The sequence below is a fragment of the Accipiter gentilis genome, chromosome 17 (assembly GCF_929443795.1).
Source record: "Accipiter gentilis chromosome 17, bAccGen1.1, whole genome shotgun sequence".
NCBI classification, from domain to species: Eukaryota; Metazoa; Chordata; class Aves; order Accipitriformes; family Accipitridae; genus Astur; species Astur gentilis.
In genome coordinates, this window is record NC_064896.1 from 12,930,513 (window position 1) to 12,947,437 (window position 16,925).

Below are 16,925 nucleotides of genomic sequence, written 5' to 3' on the forward strand. Positions count from 1 at the left end.
GTAGAAAAGCTCAAAAGAAGGTGGCAATACTGATTTCTTGAAAGCATGTCAGTTGTACCCTTAGATAATTAAAGCAGAGGATCGTAATGGAAACAGTGGTGAGAGTATTATCCCAGCTTCAGATCTTTCTCATGGTCTTCATCTTACTTGCCAGTACTGATGAAAATGCCTTTCAGACACAGTTGTTTCAGGAGAAGGGAGCATGAAAAGGCATTTGGGGGGATCAGGTGAGGGGGTAGGCCAGAGTTCCTCAGGTCTGGTATCACTTTTGTGATATTTGTAACAAATCAAATTAAGCATCTATCCAGGTCAGAAGCTCAAGGTATGATTGCTTCTCCATTTGTATATTTATCTATCTGTGACTTTTTAGTCCCTGTCACTGTTTCACTCTGTTCACAACTAAAGATAAAAGAAGCTGTCAAAAATGTCAATAATGTTTTCCTGTTGTGGAGGATTTTAAGTGAGCTAACACTGTGGGTGTTTATAGAACATATAGAAGCATAAGTCCTGATTTGTACTGCAATAAAATTAGTCTACAAGTTTACATGCACTAGTAAATCAGTTGTACAACATTGTGGGATAGTGCCTCTCTCCTTAGGTGTGGAGAAAATGTTTCCTTTCTTCTGCCTCATTCTACTTCTTTGGGGTAGGATAGCATTCTTACTTGACTACTTGCAATATCCAGAAGGTGGTTACTAAGCAAGCAATTCTGTGAGCTGAGAAGCGAACAAATCTAGTTTTTCCGCAGTATTATAAGGTGCATATGCTTTAGGAGACATAATACAATGTCCTTTGATCTTTAATTCGTGAGGGAAAGTGATTTGTAGCAGTACCGCTGTGATGAAAGTAAATAGGGGAAGGGAAAAAAAGAAAAAGAGTAATACATACCGCTCTTGAAAATGCTCTGTCAGATGAAGCTATCAAAATAGTGTCCAGCCATCCCAAACAAGAGAAGCCATTATGAGTAAATATTGTTGCTTGTCTAAATAAATATTGTGTATTTAAGGAAAGTAATTTCAAGTTTATTTAAAAAAAAAGTACAGTATTTTATACAGACAGATTTATTTAATTTAGGTTTGATAACAGCAAAGCAGAGCAATAGTCTAGGCTTGGCAATTTTTCAGAAGCTGGGTTTTACAAAGTATCAGAGAGCTTTTAGAATTTTTCTTTTAATATTTGGATACTAAATTATTTTAAACTCTGCTGCCTTGAATCTGCTGTTACAAGAAAAGTGAAACAGTGATGTCGTGAGCCCTCAGACCAACTGTATAAAACTCTACCTAGAAAACAGTTTTACTGGTATTGTGACACTCAGTTTCTAGATCATACCTCTCTTCTATCTTTTTTCCCCTTTCATTAAAATGAAATCTTACCCAGAGTTGGCGAATAAAAGGGAAAGTCCTCTATTGCAATAAGAACAAACCGTTTGCTTTCAGCGGTGGTGTGCAATTGTGTTGTCCTAAGGCCCTGTTTGCAACTCATGTTTGGTTTTGCCTAAATCTGCCTGTTATGTAAAATAAGGCAGATGTCCACCCCCACCTTGACTGCAGCACAGTGTAAGGGTGATTCAGTCTCAAATCCTTTGAGGGCCCTTTGAGGGATGCTACCTGTTCTCTTGCCGGTGCCACCACCACCAAGTGACGTGGCCTGGGCAGCTGAAAAGCCATGGTTCAGCTCTGCTTATACTTGCATGTATGCTTAAACCAAGAATAGGTTAAATTTGGCATTGAGACCTTGATGACCTTGAGTCAGCCAGTGTGTTAGAGCTGCAGGCAATGAGTGTGCAGCGGTGGATATCTTTTGGAACATGCTGCTGGATGATGGGTTTTGCTTTGAATGATGCGGTACTACAGGACTGGGGCAAACCTGAATGTGGAATTGAGAGGGTGAGGACAGCACACAAGACTGTACTGTTTTTTCTGATGGTATTTTAGAGTGATAAAAAGTGAGGATGAGATATTCCAAGCAAAATAAGCAGTGAAAATTATGTTTTCTCTCCTACTTTGTAGTGTCTCATCAAACCACAAGAATAAGAGAAAATCTTTCATTGTGTTAGAGTACCTTCATTGTACTTTTCTAGTCTTCAAGTAAGAGCACTAATGACATATTTTTCTCTTGCTAAGCCTGAAGTACATGTGAAAAGAACTACAGAAATTTGTTCGATTTGTAGTATTGGGTGACATCCTTTCCCCATTGCACATGTGTATTTACTCATTCCCTAGCTGTCATGTTGCTATGTTGGGACTTCATGTTAATGATCAGGCACGTCGGAAGCTTGTTATGAACCATCTGAGGAGCCCTGATGAATCTTCTGCAGTCCAGTGGTTCACATCTCTTGGGTCACGCACTTGTTTTAAATGTAGCATATACTTTTTCCAGTTTCCTACACGGTACCTATCATCTTTTTCCTGTTCAACCATAGCTATTCTCAAAGAAACCAATACCTCATTGCAGGATGCAATAACATTGCTTTTTCTGAGCAGTTAACCTTTCCTCTTGAAGCATCTTGACGTCTGGTTTGCATTTCTACCGCAATCATACCCTTTGCCAAGAGCTTAAAGGCCTTTCCTGCAATAATTCTGGTGCTGTATCCTAAATGACTTTTGATTCATTGTGTGCTTTTGTGCTTTGGTACACTGCCCATAATTTATATTAGTTTTACAGACTCTAATCTCCCAGAAGAGCCACGTAAGTGTGATAGAAGCCTTGCTTATTTAGCTGTACAGCTAACCTGTTTTCCTTAGTATCAGACTACCCTATATTGTATATGGTCATTCTCGTACAATAAAACCGCTTTCTCACACGGGAGCTAGAAGACAGTATTTCTTTGACAAGAAGTCAAGGAGCTGGTTAAAAATTATGCCATTGTTTCCTTCAGGAAGCACCAACTATACTTTGCCTTGCGGTTGGAACAAATACGTATTAACAGGAAGCACCATCTGATAGACCTAAGCTAACACAAACAGAGCATTCGTATTTTGTCTGTCGAAAGTTTTTTGATGGCAAGTGACAACTGAGAATAGTGACCTGTCTACTAGCTTGACCTGTGTAGGGCATAACAGAGAGGAAGTGTGCATTGTACAGGAAACTGTCGTAGCCAGTTCCTGGAGGGAATCATGCTTCTCTGCATGAATGCAAGTATACTTCCCCTTCTGCTGGGCATGCTCGTGCTGCGGAGAGGCTGGAAGATGGGAAGGGGCGGTACCCCTCCTTCCTTTCCCTGCCTTAAAAGCAAAACAGGATTTGTCTTATCTTTTTCTTAGAGAAAAACCATGCAAAGAGCCTGTGTGGCCAGAGATTTAAACCGTCACCTTTCTTCTGTTGTTATCAGGACTAAAGTACTATTTTTTTTTTTTAACTATTTCATCTTCAGCTATAGTTTGTGTAAGTTGCTGGTCTCTTCTAATTCCTTGCTACACTGATTATTTTTTTTTAAATACTTTGCCCTATTTAATGGATCTAGACACAAATTATATATTTTTGAAATTTAAATGATTGTCTCCTAAGAAAGTTAGCTGAACTGGTTAAGCAGCACAGCTAATGCAGTTATTATGCAATTTTCATTCAAGGATTAGAGAGTTCACAGCCATACTCTGGAAGAAAAATACATGTGTTAATAAAAATTTTAAAGTTGGCCAAAGATATGGGCAAAGATGGACTGAAGTACAGGGCTCCTTCATTCTAATCATGTATCTTCACCGGACCATTCTCTTAAAACCAAACAGGGTTTTTTTAAATGGAGGAAGTGATGGAGGACTTCTAACATCCACCAGTTGCATAAGTGAATGCTCATTTAGTCTTCTATTAGCAGACTGGCACTGTGCTCCAGTAGTTTATAGTCATGACAGAATTAGTGTCCTTCCAGTGTTCAGTTTGGACTTGCTGAAAAGTTCAGCATAAGACCTACACATACAGGATATTAATGTGTGTGAATTTCATTAAGGATGAAAGTTTTCTCTGCATGGTGAAATCCTGATTCTTTTTTAAAAAACAACCCTCTCTGAGTTTCTCACTTTTAAAAGCACCAGTTGGTGTTTCTACTTGACACTATACCTTGATGATGATCCCGTAAAATAAATTGCCACCCTGTATTAGCTTCCCAACGCTGCTGTTTATGATCTAGAGTCCTTTTTTCTCTCTTATTGCCAGCTGTCTTCCATTTGACCAGTTCTACCTATTCCCCGTCTAACTTCTACCTTTTATTAGATTGTTTTTTTCCTTAAGCAATCCCAAAATGCCTTGAATGAAAGAACAAGAAAGACCTGGTGCCTAGCCACAGTAAGAAATTACTTGATATGTATTAGTACGAATGTTTACCTAGTTGCACTGTGGAAATGACTGGGCAGACTGTGCAATACTGCATGGGGAGGTTAGGGATTTATGTTGACTTGTAGTAATATAAACCTGCTCAGGTTTTTTGTCAGGATTTTCCCCATGAAAATTAAGGAAGGATTGACTTCTCTGGCCTGGAATGGGACAGAATATTTGACAAAGTGAAAGAGTGATCCCCTGTCTTCAGTGTGTGTCTTACCTGAAGTTGTCTATCTAAATCCTCATTGCAATAAGTCTTTGTTGCCTGGAAAGCTATGTGAAAATGACCTTTTGTGATACCATTGACCTTTGTGTTCACAATCTGAAAATGAAGTGTCAATATGTGTAAGCCATGGAGATGAAAGATGAAATAATGCTGCTGTCATATGTTTTAATGAACTAACATGAACTGGATATGCAGCAACATTATGGTTTGCAAATTACGATGATCAAGATATAAGAATCTGCCCATATTTAATCTGCACACTTATGTCGTTCATTCTCAGTGTCATCCTTCCAGTTCCTCTAAAGCTGTACACTTAGAGGATGTTAAACTTTGTTTGCATTACTTTGTTTACCTGTATAGGTTTCAACCCATCACGGTTAAAAGCTAAATGGCAAAAAAGTTATTTACTCTGTAAAAAACAACCAACCAACCAAAATGCCACAAAACAAAAAAGCAAACCCACCCCCTGAGTTACAGGGTTGGTGAGGAAGTTGCACAGTTGCTGATTGATCATGCGTGTGACTGAACAAAGCTGTACATTCAAAGAAAGACAATCCAGTTGCCCCAAAGTAAGGTACAAACAGAGGTTCAAGAGGAAGGTTTAGGTAGAATGTTAGCAAAGACACAGAAGGACCCAAAAGACATTTTTTTATTTACAGAATATTTCTTTTTTATTTTCAGTAATTTTCTCAAGTAGACAGAGAGGATGAATTACAACTAGCCATTGACCTCCTGTGAAAAAAAAAAAGAGCACAGATCCAGCAGCTATAAGCTAAAATATTATTCCCTGTATGCAAGGACACTGATAGTTGGATACTTACAAGACTGATAGCTGTAATGAATAAAAGTTGTTTGGAATCAAAGAGCAGACTTAGCTAGCTCTTACGTGACATTGAACAAAGAAAAACTGGCTGTCTTCCTGGAGGGTTAGAACTCAAGTTGGGTTTATATAAATTGAGCTGAACTTTGTATCTCCCTTCTCATCTATTAAATGCTTTTGAGGTTTCAGCTTAATTTAGGGCCTAATGCCAACCTTTTCCAGGTTCATGGAAAGACTCCTACTGAGAATATGTAAGAAACACTGCAAGAATGAATAAAATCTACCCACATTTTAATACTGGTTTTGATGGTCATGGCTGCGTGTGCATGAGACTTTATTAATCTGGTGAGTAAGTACTTCCAGCTTGTCTCATGCACTTTTTTTTTTTAAATGTTCCAGGTCATATCAGTTGACTTATTTTATAAACCTTAATCAGTTCTCCTACCTGTGACATTTACTAAATGAGCATTGTTATCTCTCACTAAGTGGTTAATTGTTCCTTTGATCATTTCACACATTGTTTCAAGCCGCAAAAAAGACATGCTAATGTTCTAAACCCATAGTTAAATACAGAAAGAAAAAAAAAAAAAGCAGTAGCTCAGGGCTGGAGGCTGTGAAGTACTGATAGCTACCTGTAATGTGTCAAGTTTCTGTAGCTGCCACTGAGGTCAGTGTAAAAGCCCTAAGTCTGGAACTGTTCTGAAAGTCAAAATACATCCTCTAATAGTCAGAAACCATTAAATCCACCTTTAGTCCTTAATATAGTCCCTATATATTTCCTATATATTGCTAAGTATAGGGCATATACTAGTTGGTCATGTTTACCTGTCAGCTGTATGATTTTTTTCCTGGAAATACTCTGAGTTCTCAAACCTGCTTGAGACAAAAAAGTATCTAAATCATCTGGATGACTTCATGGAGTAAGCCAAATTTTATTATTTATTACATGTTTGCCCACATACACACATTGTGCACACATTGTCTCATGTAACTCTATATACACCTGTGTCTATGTATGTGCTTTTCTCTTTAATGGGTAGTATAGCATAGAGAGACGTCCCAAGTTTATATACAGGCTTGGATGTATGTGAGCTCAAAGTGTTACTGGAGGGTTGCATGCTGACCTTTCGTGCACACTGAGATACCTCCACTTCTGGCTATGACTTCACCAGGTATGCAGTGCCTGTGAAAACAGAGTTGAAGAGGCAACCACAGAAACCGGCTTCTAGTAAAACAGTGCTGGCTGTCTGAGAGGAAACGGGTCGCCTTGTAATAGTCTACTGAAAATGAAGTCCATGAAAGAAAACCTCTGCTGCCTTGTAAGCATTTGTGTCCACACTGCTTTAATACTTGCAAAATTCTTGGTGTTAAAAGAAACAGCACTGTTAGATACAAGTTAACCACAAAGCTAAGGACTTTTGAGAGCATTTACTGATGCAGTATCTGGGATTTATGGACATGCAGGCAGATGCTACTTTGTAACCTGGGACAGGCAATATGAAAGACTTCACACACTATCGCCTCATCTCTGATGCTTTCTTGGCCCCGCAATCTAAGAGTTAGATCAGAGCTGATGAAAGTCAGCCATGAACTCCTCATGGCTCTGCTTCCTCTCTTGAAGATGGTCACATGTGTGCATAGAGGGTAGACAAGCAGCGGGTTGCAGGAGATAAAAGATTGGTGGTTTCCAAGAGTCTAAGCCTTTCCTGACTGCTAGAGTTAAAGACATTTGAGTGTTTTGCTCTCTGTTCCTCCTTTAGAGGAAAAAGGTATTATACTGGAGTTGTTAGGGCAGATACAATAGTGAATGTTTGTTCTGCTACCCCATATACAACTGGTGAAATCAGCATGGGACTGTATGCTTAGCAGTGTTCCAGAGTGGCCGATGCTACTAGTTAAACCATTCATCTGTCTTGGATCTTGAAGTCCCTGAGTGATATTATATGGGAACTAAGGTATTTTTAATTTTTTACTGAGACAGAGAAGCAAGGCTAAGTAACGTGCTTTTTCACCCGTTATGTTAAAGCAGCTTGGCTACAACCCAGTGAAGAGTAAATGGTGGTTCTGTGGAGTCGAGTAAGTGTTTTGGGATTAGCATGTACACTGGATAGCCCACATTCAGTTTGCCTGATTTAAATGTCCATGTTTAGAGCCTTCATTTGCTCAACAGTTGAAATAACTAAACGTTTTGCACAGTAACTTGTTTCACATGGGATATAAATTGCTTCCTGAAGGTGTCCAGTGTCTTTCCATTAGCAGAGCTTTGACATGCAGGTGAGACTTAGTTTGTCTGAAACAAAGCTCTCAACTTAGCTATCTGAAATTATGTGGTTGATTAGGGTAGGGCTGATACATCTAGCCACTAGTAATTTGTCTAATGCTTCTTATTGTAAAGTTGGCTTCAGTTGCTCATTAGTTTGATATTAACTGGTTAGGTGAACAGTTTACATGCTTAGCATCTGTATCAAGGTGGGTACTTTTTTTGGAAAATATAGTAATAGTGATGACAGTAAAGCGGTATTAAGAGTGATAAGGTTATTTTGGGCATGTGAAAATTGTAGCGTTTGCTTTGAAAAAAATAAACCAATTTGTGGGCTTTGAAATGTTATCTTCCATTGTCAGGGTTGCACTTTTGATTTTTCCCTATGAAAATTCACACAAGTTCAGTTCCGTTCTAAATACTTGGGGAAAAAAACACAGCTCTCACATGACTAGTGGCAGCTTTCTGAGGCTTGACAGTTAAACTTCCCCAGGATGATTTTCACATAGAGCAAATTCAAGTTTGAGGCAGAGTCTGTCCTTGCAACTGTTGTTTGTAACTATTTATCTACTGGGGACTTGTCTGCTGTCAACAAGTGAAAGTAGGCAGTAACTGAGAATCTGTGCTCCACTTCTCGCTGAAGAGAGGGGAGGTAGCTGTCAAAAAAAAAGAAAAAAAGGTGGCAAACTTTTCCTGTTTTCCATTTTGCTGGTGCCTCACTCCCTTCTTACGCTTCAGAAGTGGAGGAGGAAGCCACTAGTACTGAAACAAAAACCGAGTAAGAGCCGAGTGTTGGAAGGAAATGAACAGCAGGCTGATGCCAGAGGAGGACTGTGGTTTGGTTTTTTTTTGTCTCTTAATTTTGCACCGTTTGTTCCTTATATGCGATTGATCTATCTCAGAAGCAAAATAGTGATGCCAGTATGACAGAGTTAGTAGTTTAACTGTGGTGCTCCACTGGCATGGCTGTACTAGTGGGGCTTGTGGGCACCTTCCCCCTTATTGCCCAAGAAAGATGAGCAGGAGCAATATCTCACTAAACATCTTTGTTTTGCTTGGGATAATGTGTATGTTTGTGTGTGAAGGTGTCTCATGTTTCAGCCTGCAAGGAGCACAACAATAAATTTCAAGAGTTTTTCTGGGGGTGAAAAAAAAATTAGTAAACTGAAATGGATCCACATGCATAAACCCCATAAAAGTAGGTAGTGTGGTGAGTGGCACTTGATGCAGTTCTTATGTCAGCCTTCAAGTTCTCTAATGGTAACAAGTAAAGAGATTTGGCAAATGATTTACCCTAAGTTTATCCTCCTGTCACTTAAGCACACAAACTTTCACCTTTAATCCTTATTAGGGTCTCTTGTTGTTTGTTTAGGAAAAGTACAGAAATGGATAGTCTTTGCTTTGGTGCCCTCTTGTGTCATGCATTGGCTGAGTTACGCTTTTAAGAAGTCTACTACTATTAAGGGATGTAATAAGTATAAATTGTTACTGCTCAAGATGTATTCAGACAGCTTACGCCATCCCATGCAACTCGTTGTTTGCTTCGAACCGGTACTTATGTGCATATTGGACTTTTTATCCAGAGACCCTTAGCTACCACTGTGTAACTGAACCCATTTATGTTCATGTTATCATGTGTATTGGTCTTAAGCAACTGTGGGAATATTGCAGATAGAAGGGCTGGACACTTGGGGAACATTTATGTTATGTTTCAAATGACTGGCTCATCTTTGCGTTCCCCTGCCTTGTCAGCACACCTTACTTCTATTTAAGAATGGCCAAAGTTAGAGATACAAGGTAAAATGAGAAGATTTTGGAGATAAATCAGAAACACCCACATATTTATACTTTGCCTAGGTAAAAGTATATTCTCATATGTGTGTTTGTGTTGATGTGTGATAATCTCTATCCTATTAACTTCAGTTCATTATCACTTACTAATTTGATTTTTGGACCTAATTACCTACAGACTTCCTCTCCATGATTTTGTAATGTGTTTACAATATCATTTGTGTATGTGTGAATTGGACTCACATGCACCGTATTTTGAAGCAATCACTGGACAGTCTAACTTATAATGTTAACCTTGACACATTTTTGTTTACTTGAGTGCTTGGCCTTTCGAAAGATTCACCCAATGGAGTTCTTACTCAGGTAAAAAAAAAAGATAAAGGCCTGGGTGACTTCAGCTGAGCCATGCCAATTTGCAGCCAGTGATGTTGTATTTTAATATTTCTCCTCTTCAGTTCAGTTTTATTCATTATGCCAATTCTTTTTTGTTGTGGTTTTTTTTTCTGAGAAAAAAAATGGATTAATGGTTTTAGAGATCTGTAACAGGGGAGATTATTTAGTTACTGGATTTTTCAGCAAGTTTCTGTCAAGTGCAAAGGGTTGGTGTTGCTTATCTCAACAGCATTGTGAAAAATATCCCTAACAATTAGCTCTGTTTTTAATAAGTTAATTTTTTCAGTCTTCTTCACTGCTCATGTCATGTTTTAAAAAGAAACACATAGTTTGGGGACAGGAAGCGGCCTATGCCTAGTGTGTAGTGGATAGCATTCAGTTTGGGTCTCAAATGTTCTGCTTCCCAAATGTTCCTCTAAAGCAAGCAGCAGTCCTGCAGCGTGGTGGGCACGGCTGAAGCTGCTCAGGGAAGGGGTTTGAAGGCTGAGGCTGCAGGTCTGGGCAGCCTTGCTCCCCAGCTGGGGGAAAAAGCTTTCTGGGGGCTACAGGCAGTTAGGCTGAGTTTGCTGCAACTCCCTGGCTGTCCTGAGTCTTACTTTGGGAACCAGGACCCCCTCCCTAAGGACTCAGTTGGGCAGGAGGGACCAGGGAACAAACCCTTATATTCCCACTCTCTCTGATAGCTTTTTCTGAAATTTTGTTTTATTTAAAAATGGAATTGGTCCTAGGTTGTGTTTCAGATGTCAGATTTCATTTATCTGGGGTCTTTTGGGGACTGGTTATAAAAGACAGTGTGGGCAGAGCCTGTTAAGCTCTGTCTTAATTGGGATTTCTCTTTGCAATTTATTAGAATTTGGAACAGCAAAAAGGCAAATATTTGAATCATGTTGCAGGGGTTGTGTGTGGGGTGGTTGTGTGGTGGTGATTCAGCTGTAGAAGCCCTTACAATGGGAAAGAACAAGAAATGTTGTTTTCCTGAGGGGCTGGGAAGCAGCAAGTCTTATAGGTAGGCTAAAGCTAATATTATTGTGCAGGTTCATTTGATAATGTCCAACCCAAAACCTCAGTGTCTGAAGAGAAATGAACTATCCAATATGAAGCAGGATCACTCAAAAGTTACCACCTGTGTGTTAAGATAATCCAATGCCAATAACACTTCTGTGTGTACAGATAATTTGTAATGGCATAATTATCTGTCTTCCCTCTAGGTTCTTACTAGACTACGTTACATTTTTTTTTATTTTTTTTTTATTTACAGCTTCCTTATTGTGCTGATATGCCTTATTTTCAGCGTGCTTTCTACAATTGAACAGTATGCAGCTCTTGCTACAGGGACATTATTTTGGATGGTATGTATGTGGACATTAATGTGATTGATGCATGTTTGTTCTTAATGTGCAAATTCTGATCTCCTGGGCTAATACCATATCAAGCACAATGTTCCTTGTAGTTTAATTGACAAGAGACTTTTCAGCTTTTCTGTTTTTCCCTAATGAGTCTGTAAAGCCACAGATACATCAAAAGTCATGGTCGTGCAAAAACCAAGTCTTGCCCTATATGGCCTATAATGAGAGCATCTATGTTGTGTCTAACATACGTGGCTGTTCTAATTAAGCTTGAATCTGTCATATTGCTCAGGTTAATCCATTTTTCAGCCATACTGAAGACCAGACACCTGACCATAGGGGGACAAAAAGTAAGTGGAAGTCCTTTCTTTTAGTTGGTGCTTTCACAAGTGGAAAACTCATGTATTTTCATTGACTTCAGAGTTAAGACAACTTGCTCTACCTGTTTTACGCACTTTTCCTTCAGTAGAGAAAACATAGTTACCTTTAGTTTATAGTACACTAGTGCTGCAACATATATGTTCCATGTATGTTCGAAGAGTATTACTGTCCAGCCAGCTTAGATTTCATTGAAGAGCCTGAGTTTTGGAGAGGCATGATTTTAAACATACAAAAAAATTTATAAATTTGTTGTACCTCAGTGGTGGGGTACTCCCAGCTAAATCATTGATTTCTCTGTAATTGTAAATAAATGACCATGATTTTACTTGTGAAAACAGTCACTATATTGAGAAAAAGTTAACTAGCAATTTACATGTTTGTTCAAAATAGTTGTTATAGCAGCACACCAGTAATATCATTGTTATGTATGATATCATTATTAATGTGAAAAAGTTCACTTAACGCCCCCATCAATTATAATAAATTTTATCTATTTATCTATTCAATATGCTATAGTTTTATACCTAATAGGAATACTGTTAGAATAAGGATATAGTATATTAAATTTAGTGTCAATCACACTGTTTCTATTTAAGGTACCTTCATGCCTGGTATATTATTTTTAAGTAACTTGTAAGATATTTGAACTCCTAGGTGTAACATTAGAATTAGTTGCCAGCTAAGAGAGTCTATATATGAAATTCTGCATCTGGTGTTTTTTTGTTTTGTGGTTTGGGGTTTTCTTTTTATACAGATTTTAGTTGTGTTTTTTTCTATCCATAACTAGTAGTTATGGATACTTCTGCCAATTTCTGTGATGAATTTCACTTGTGATAATATCTCACTCATCTTTGAAATATATCATAATATTTTACATGTGTGTTGTTTCAGTGGAATGACTTCTAGTGACAACCAGTGATGTTTCTTTCCCTCCCACCCCCCGTGAAATCACGGAACTAATTTTGTGTGTTCATACTGTATGCAGTATGTATTGTCTGCACGTGTGTAATATGTTCAGTGTAATATGTTTGCAATGTTTTCCAGATTACATACAATCTATGTAATATCCAGTATGTATTGGTTGTTCATACTATTCTGTGTTATCTTGCTTTCTAAGTAGTATGGATCAGTTTTCCTGTTCCACATAATGAGAAAAACTATGGTTAATTTTTAACATAGAACTCCTGCTGTTATGGTTTCTTGGGAATTCAGCAGCTGTTTGTTTGTTCAGTATTGGCATATTCTGATATTGTTTTCTTAAAGGATTAACTGTGGTTATTTTCAAGAAACTTAAGGGGGTTACAGTGATTGTTGGTCCAAAGCAGTAGATAGGCCAATATGCTCTCTGCTCTATCCAGTTTTCGTGGGACTTTCAAAGGAGTTGTGGCACCTTGCAACACAAATAAAAATGTCAGAATCTTGTTCCTGTTAGTGTCTAACCAGTAAAATTTCCTATTCTGTTCTTATTTTAAGATTTTACTTTCACTCTACTATATCATTATGAGCTGTCAAAATTAGATGTAACTGAGTTCTTAAGGGGGGAGTTAATCACAGATGACTGGTTGCAGAGAAACTAAAATGCAAAGAAAGAAGTAAAAGAAAGTGTAACAGCATACAGGGATGAAAAAACACAGTGCAAGCTTCCAACCCAAATGGTGATGTAAGGAGACTTATTAAAGCTTAGGAGAGCACTCTTTCTACTGCTTTGTAATAGGAATTAATTTATCTTTTGTGTTTGTAGAGGCACTTTTAGTTATACCACAATAATAGTTTTAATTTGGAGCCAGACAATGAAAGTAGATAACTTTGTCATTGTAGGTGAGCAAAGAAGGGCAAACAAGTTGATTTAAAAACTGAGTGAGAGAGACCTCAAAGGAGCAGCAGTGTAGCAACAACCTGCCACAAGGAGTATGGGAATCTTGAAGAAGGCTTTTCTGCTTGGGCTTAACAGGGATAGTGAGAAGGAGGGAGCCTTTAGCCATGTGTAATTTGAGGTTTATGAGACCTCAAGTCATTCCATGAAACTTTAGTTACACTGCCTGAGTGTGTGTGAGATTAAAATAAAGTAACACTTCGAGACTTTTGAAGATTATAAAATTGAGTCCACCTTTCCCTATCTGCATTCCAAAGGGAAAATTACTGAAGCTTTGTCAAGAGCAGATTGCTTTTTATTTAGACATAAATTCCTATTAGTGTAGAATTGTCTCTAAATGAATTATGCTTTGTAGTGCATCAAATATAAGACTGAGATAGTGATACCAAATGTGCAGTGTCATGCTTTGAAATTTTGCCTATTTGGGATTTGTGGCCTTCTTGTATTTTGGGAGGGGAGGGGGGGAGGCTTTGACCAGGCACCCATAGGTCTGGAAATGCAAGATATGACTATATCATGCTAAATGTCTGGAAATGAGCAAGTGAGTGCTCAGTTAGCATAGGGGTATGCTGAGCTGAACAGCCCCATGAAGCAAGTCCGATTAGATGAGGTTACTGCACAGGCACTGTAAATCTGATTCATCTTGAAAAAGAGATGGAATAACTGTAAAAGCACATGTGTGTTATCTGCAAACTACTATTATCACAGAATACCTTCTACAGACCACTTGTGAGTTGCATGGCATTGAAGATGCATGCTGGGAAAAGTACAAAATCCATTCCTCCTGACTGAAAAACTATTCAAACAAGACCCTTGAAAACACTGACAATTAAGAGCTATACTGCTTTATTTCCTCCATGTAGCCAAAGTATTTTACCCTGATCCTGTGAAAGATCTAAGCACCTACACAACTTGAGCAGATAGTCTTTTTGAAACCAGGGAGACTGGTCACATTAAAGTTACAGATGGAAGCTGAGTGTGCCCATTTTCATGAATAAGAATTTCATGCTTCAAAAATATATCCCTACAAGATATTACAATTATATGAAAGTAAGAGCTAAAAAAGTGGTTGAGATTACTTGTATATATTGTTTCCTTTTTATTCTGGAGCTGCTTGTCTTATAACATTACCTCCCACTACCAGAGGAGGAAATAGAAGATGTTGTCAGTAACTTTAAAGCATTTTAAAATGCTTCTATTTTTAATAACAATAAGAAAAATGCAAGCTTAATATTGGAAAAATAAACAAGGAAAAGTTTATGTGTTCCAAGTGGTATTCCACTTTTAGACAAAAAGCTTACAATTAGCTGTTGAATCTGTCTCTGCTTGTCACCACACTTCACAAGGCAAAGAGCCTTGATGAAAGCTATACCTAAATGCAGTTGTAATGGGAGATTAGGAGAGAATTGGCCTTTTGTTAGTTTCCAGAATGCAGTGAAAACTGTTTAAATTTGCATGTGTTTATTTTATTTTTTTTTTCACTAGATGGTGCTGTTGGAGGGGGTTTGACTCCAGTTACTTGTTGGCACTTGCCCAGCATGAGCTTGGAGTCTGAGCCAAGATTGTGAAAGGATCGTCATTTTGAAGGGTATATGTACACTTGGCCCATTTAAAATAGTGGTGCGGGAGAGCTTTTGCCATGACTCATAAAGAGAATGTGGTATATCTGTGTAAAAATTGATTTTGAGACTACAATATTTAAACTATGGAAAAAAGTAATTCGGAGATGTATGTTCCCAGAGAGGCCATATTTTTCTTTTATTTTCATAAGCAAGGATTTTATGGTGCCAGAACACAGCAGAATGCTGTTATCTCAGCATGATCTAAGAAAATCCAAATGCCTGATCCAAGGGGATTAAATATTCTGCTGAACCAAGGGATATTTAGTGTGCCTGAAAAAGCTATTTTCTGGTAGGAATCTCATTTCAATATTGATTCCAACAAAAAAAAACTTATGTTTTTATGATGAAAGTATAAGCTCTTTCCAGCTTTCTGAGTTCCTTTTCTACTTTAGCATACTTCTTACGGAAGAGATTAAATGATTTTTAAACATTAAAAAGACTATCAATTAAGATAAAAGGTAGTTGAGTGGTTAACATTTATGTTATTGGCATTGAAATTATTCTTACAATTAAAAGAAAGTGGCACAGAGTCTAGGCCTGTGAGAGATCTAGATTTTATTTCTTTTTTTAATATAATCTTTTGAGTATAAGCCTTGGGTTTTGTTTGCTGGAGTGTTTTGTGGGTCTTGTGAGAAAGAAAGAGAAAAATACCTACAGCTTTTGATTCTGAAGACAGTCTTCAGAGAGAACAAATGGTTCAAATAGTTCACAGTGGTTCCAGCATTATTTTATTTTTTTCTGATTATCTTCCTTGGTTAAGACGACCAAGACAGAGACATTGCTGCATTTTCATCCTTTTGAAAAATTAAAAGGGATTAACTTCTGTAAAGGATGCCTGGTGATAGCTGTTCAGATTAATGTAGTCTCCAGACTCTCTCTAAAGAACAACTGTAGCTGAGAAAGTGAAAAATCTGTCTCTGCAGCCTCAGCAATGTCCCCTGGTCTGACCCAGAGTAAGGTCAGCTGGTGTAGAAGACGTGTGCGTGGTAGACTTCTGCTCTTTAATCCTTTTCCTTTGCTGGACCTGCAGATAGTCCTGTCCAGAGAATGACCCACTGCAGCATTTTCTTTCTGTCACTCCATTGATAGCTGAAGTCAAGAATCCCAGCTTTCATTTGAAGTCGGCTTCTCTACATTTTAGTTTGTAGTAAAAAGGCCAAATGCGAGTGGTTTGAAGGCTCAGAAAACATGAATAGAAATGAAAATTGCCCTCCCCCCTTTTAATTAGGTGACAGTATAGTTAGTAGCTGCAACAAGGAGCTTCCTCTGAATCTGAACCCAGGTGTTTCTCACTTTGCTTCAGCCTGTGGTTCTGATGTTTGCAGCTGAGCTGTGCTGGCAGATAATGTGAGTGCTTCTAATCTGCTTCATTGCAAAATCAGCTGCTTTGGGTTGAAATGCTGCTGGTAGTAACTAACATCTTAACTTGTTCCAGCTGTTTGCAAAGCAATCCCTTGCCAACTCCCCTGGTCAGTATAGGAGAATTATGTGTTTAATGCAAATGTGATGTTAAAGGGATTTAATTAATTTGGTTCAGAAGGTTGCATGAACATGCTTTTAGTCCAGTTTAAATTCTGCTTCATGTCGATTCTGAACAGGTCTGAGTGAGCCAAATCAGATGCTTCTAAAGTGGAAATAAGATTGTTAGGGACAGCTGAACCAATTTGATTAAATGGGCTTTAAAAAAAAAAAAAAAAAAAAGACAAGCCTGTTATTGTTTGGTGTAGATGAAGTCTGAGCTGAAGAGTAATGCCAGGAAGGGACGAAGAGGTGATATGGAAGGAAAGTATGCTAAGACCAGTGAGGGAAAGAAGAGCTGCTGCTTGTTTTTTCACGTGCTAAAAATCAGTTGTAGAAGGGAGCTATAGTTTCCTTTTAAAATCTGTAGAGGGCAGCATTGGA

General features: G+C 38.2%; 1 protein-coding gene across 2 annotated transcripts in view; it reads left to right on the top strand.

Annotated features, from left to right (window-relative positions):
* KCNQ1 (potassium voltage-gated channel subfamily Q member 1) overlaps window positions 1-16,925 on the top strand; it is a 369,743-nt gene that overhangs the window by 39,602 nt on the left and 313,216 nt on the right. For both annotated transcript variants that reach the window (XM_049821099.1, XM_049821100.1), the window contains exon 2: window positions 11,060-11,150. In XM_049821099.1, coding sequence (XP_049677056.1) covers window positions 11,060-11,150 — 91 coding nt within the window. The remainder of the gene's footprint in view (window positions 1-11,059; window positions 11,151-16,925) is intronic.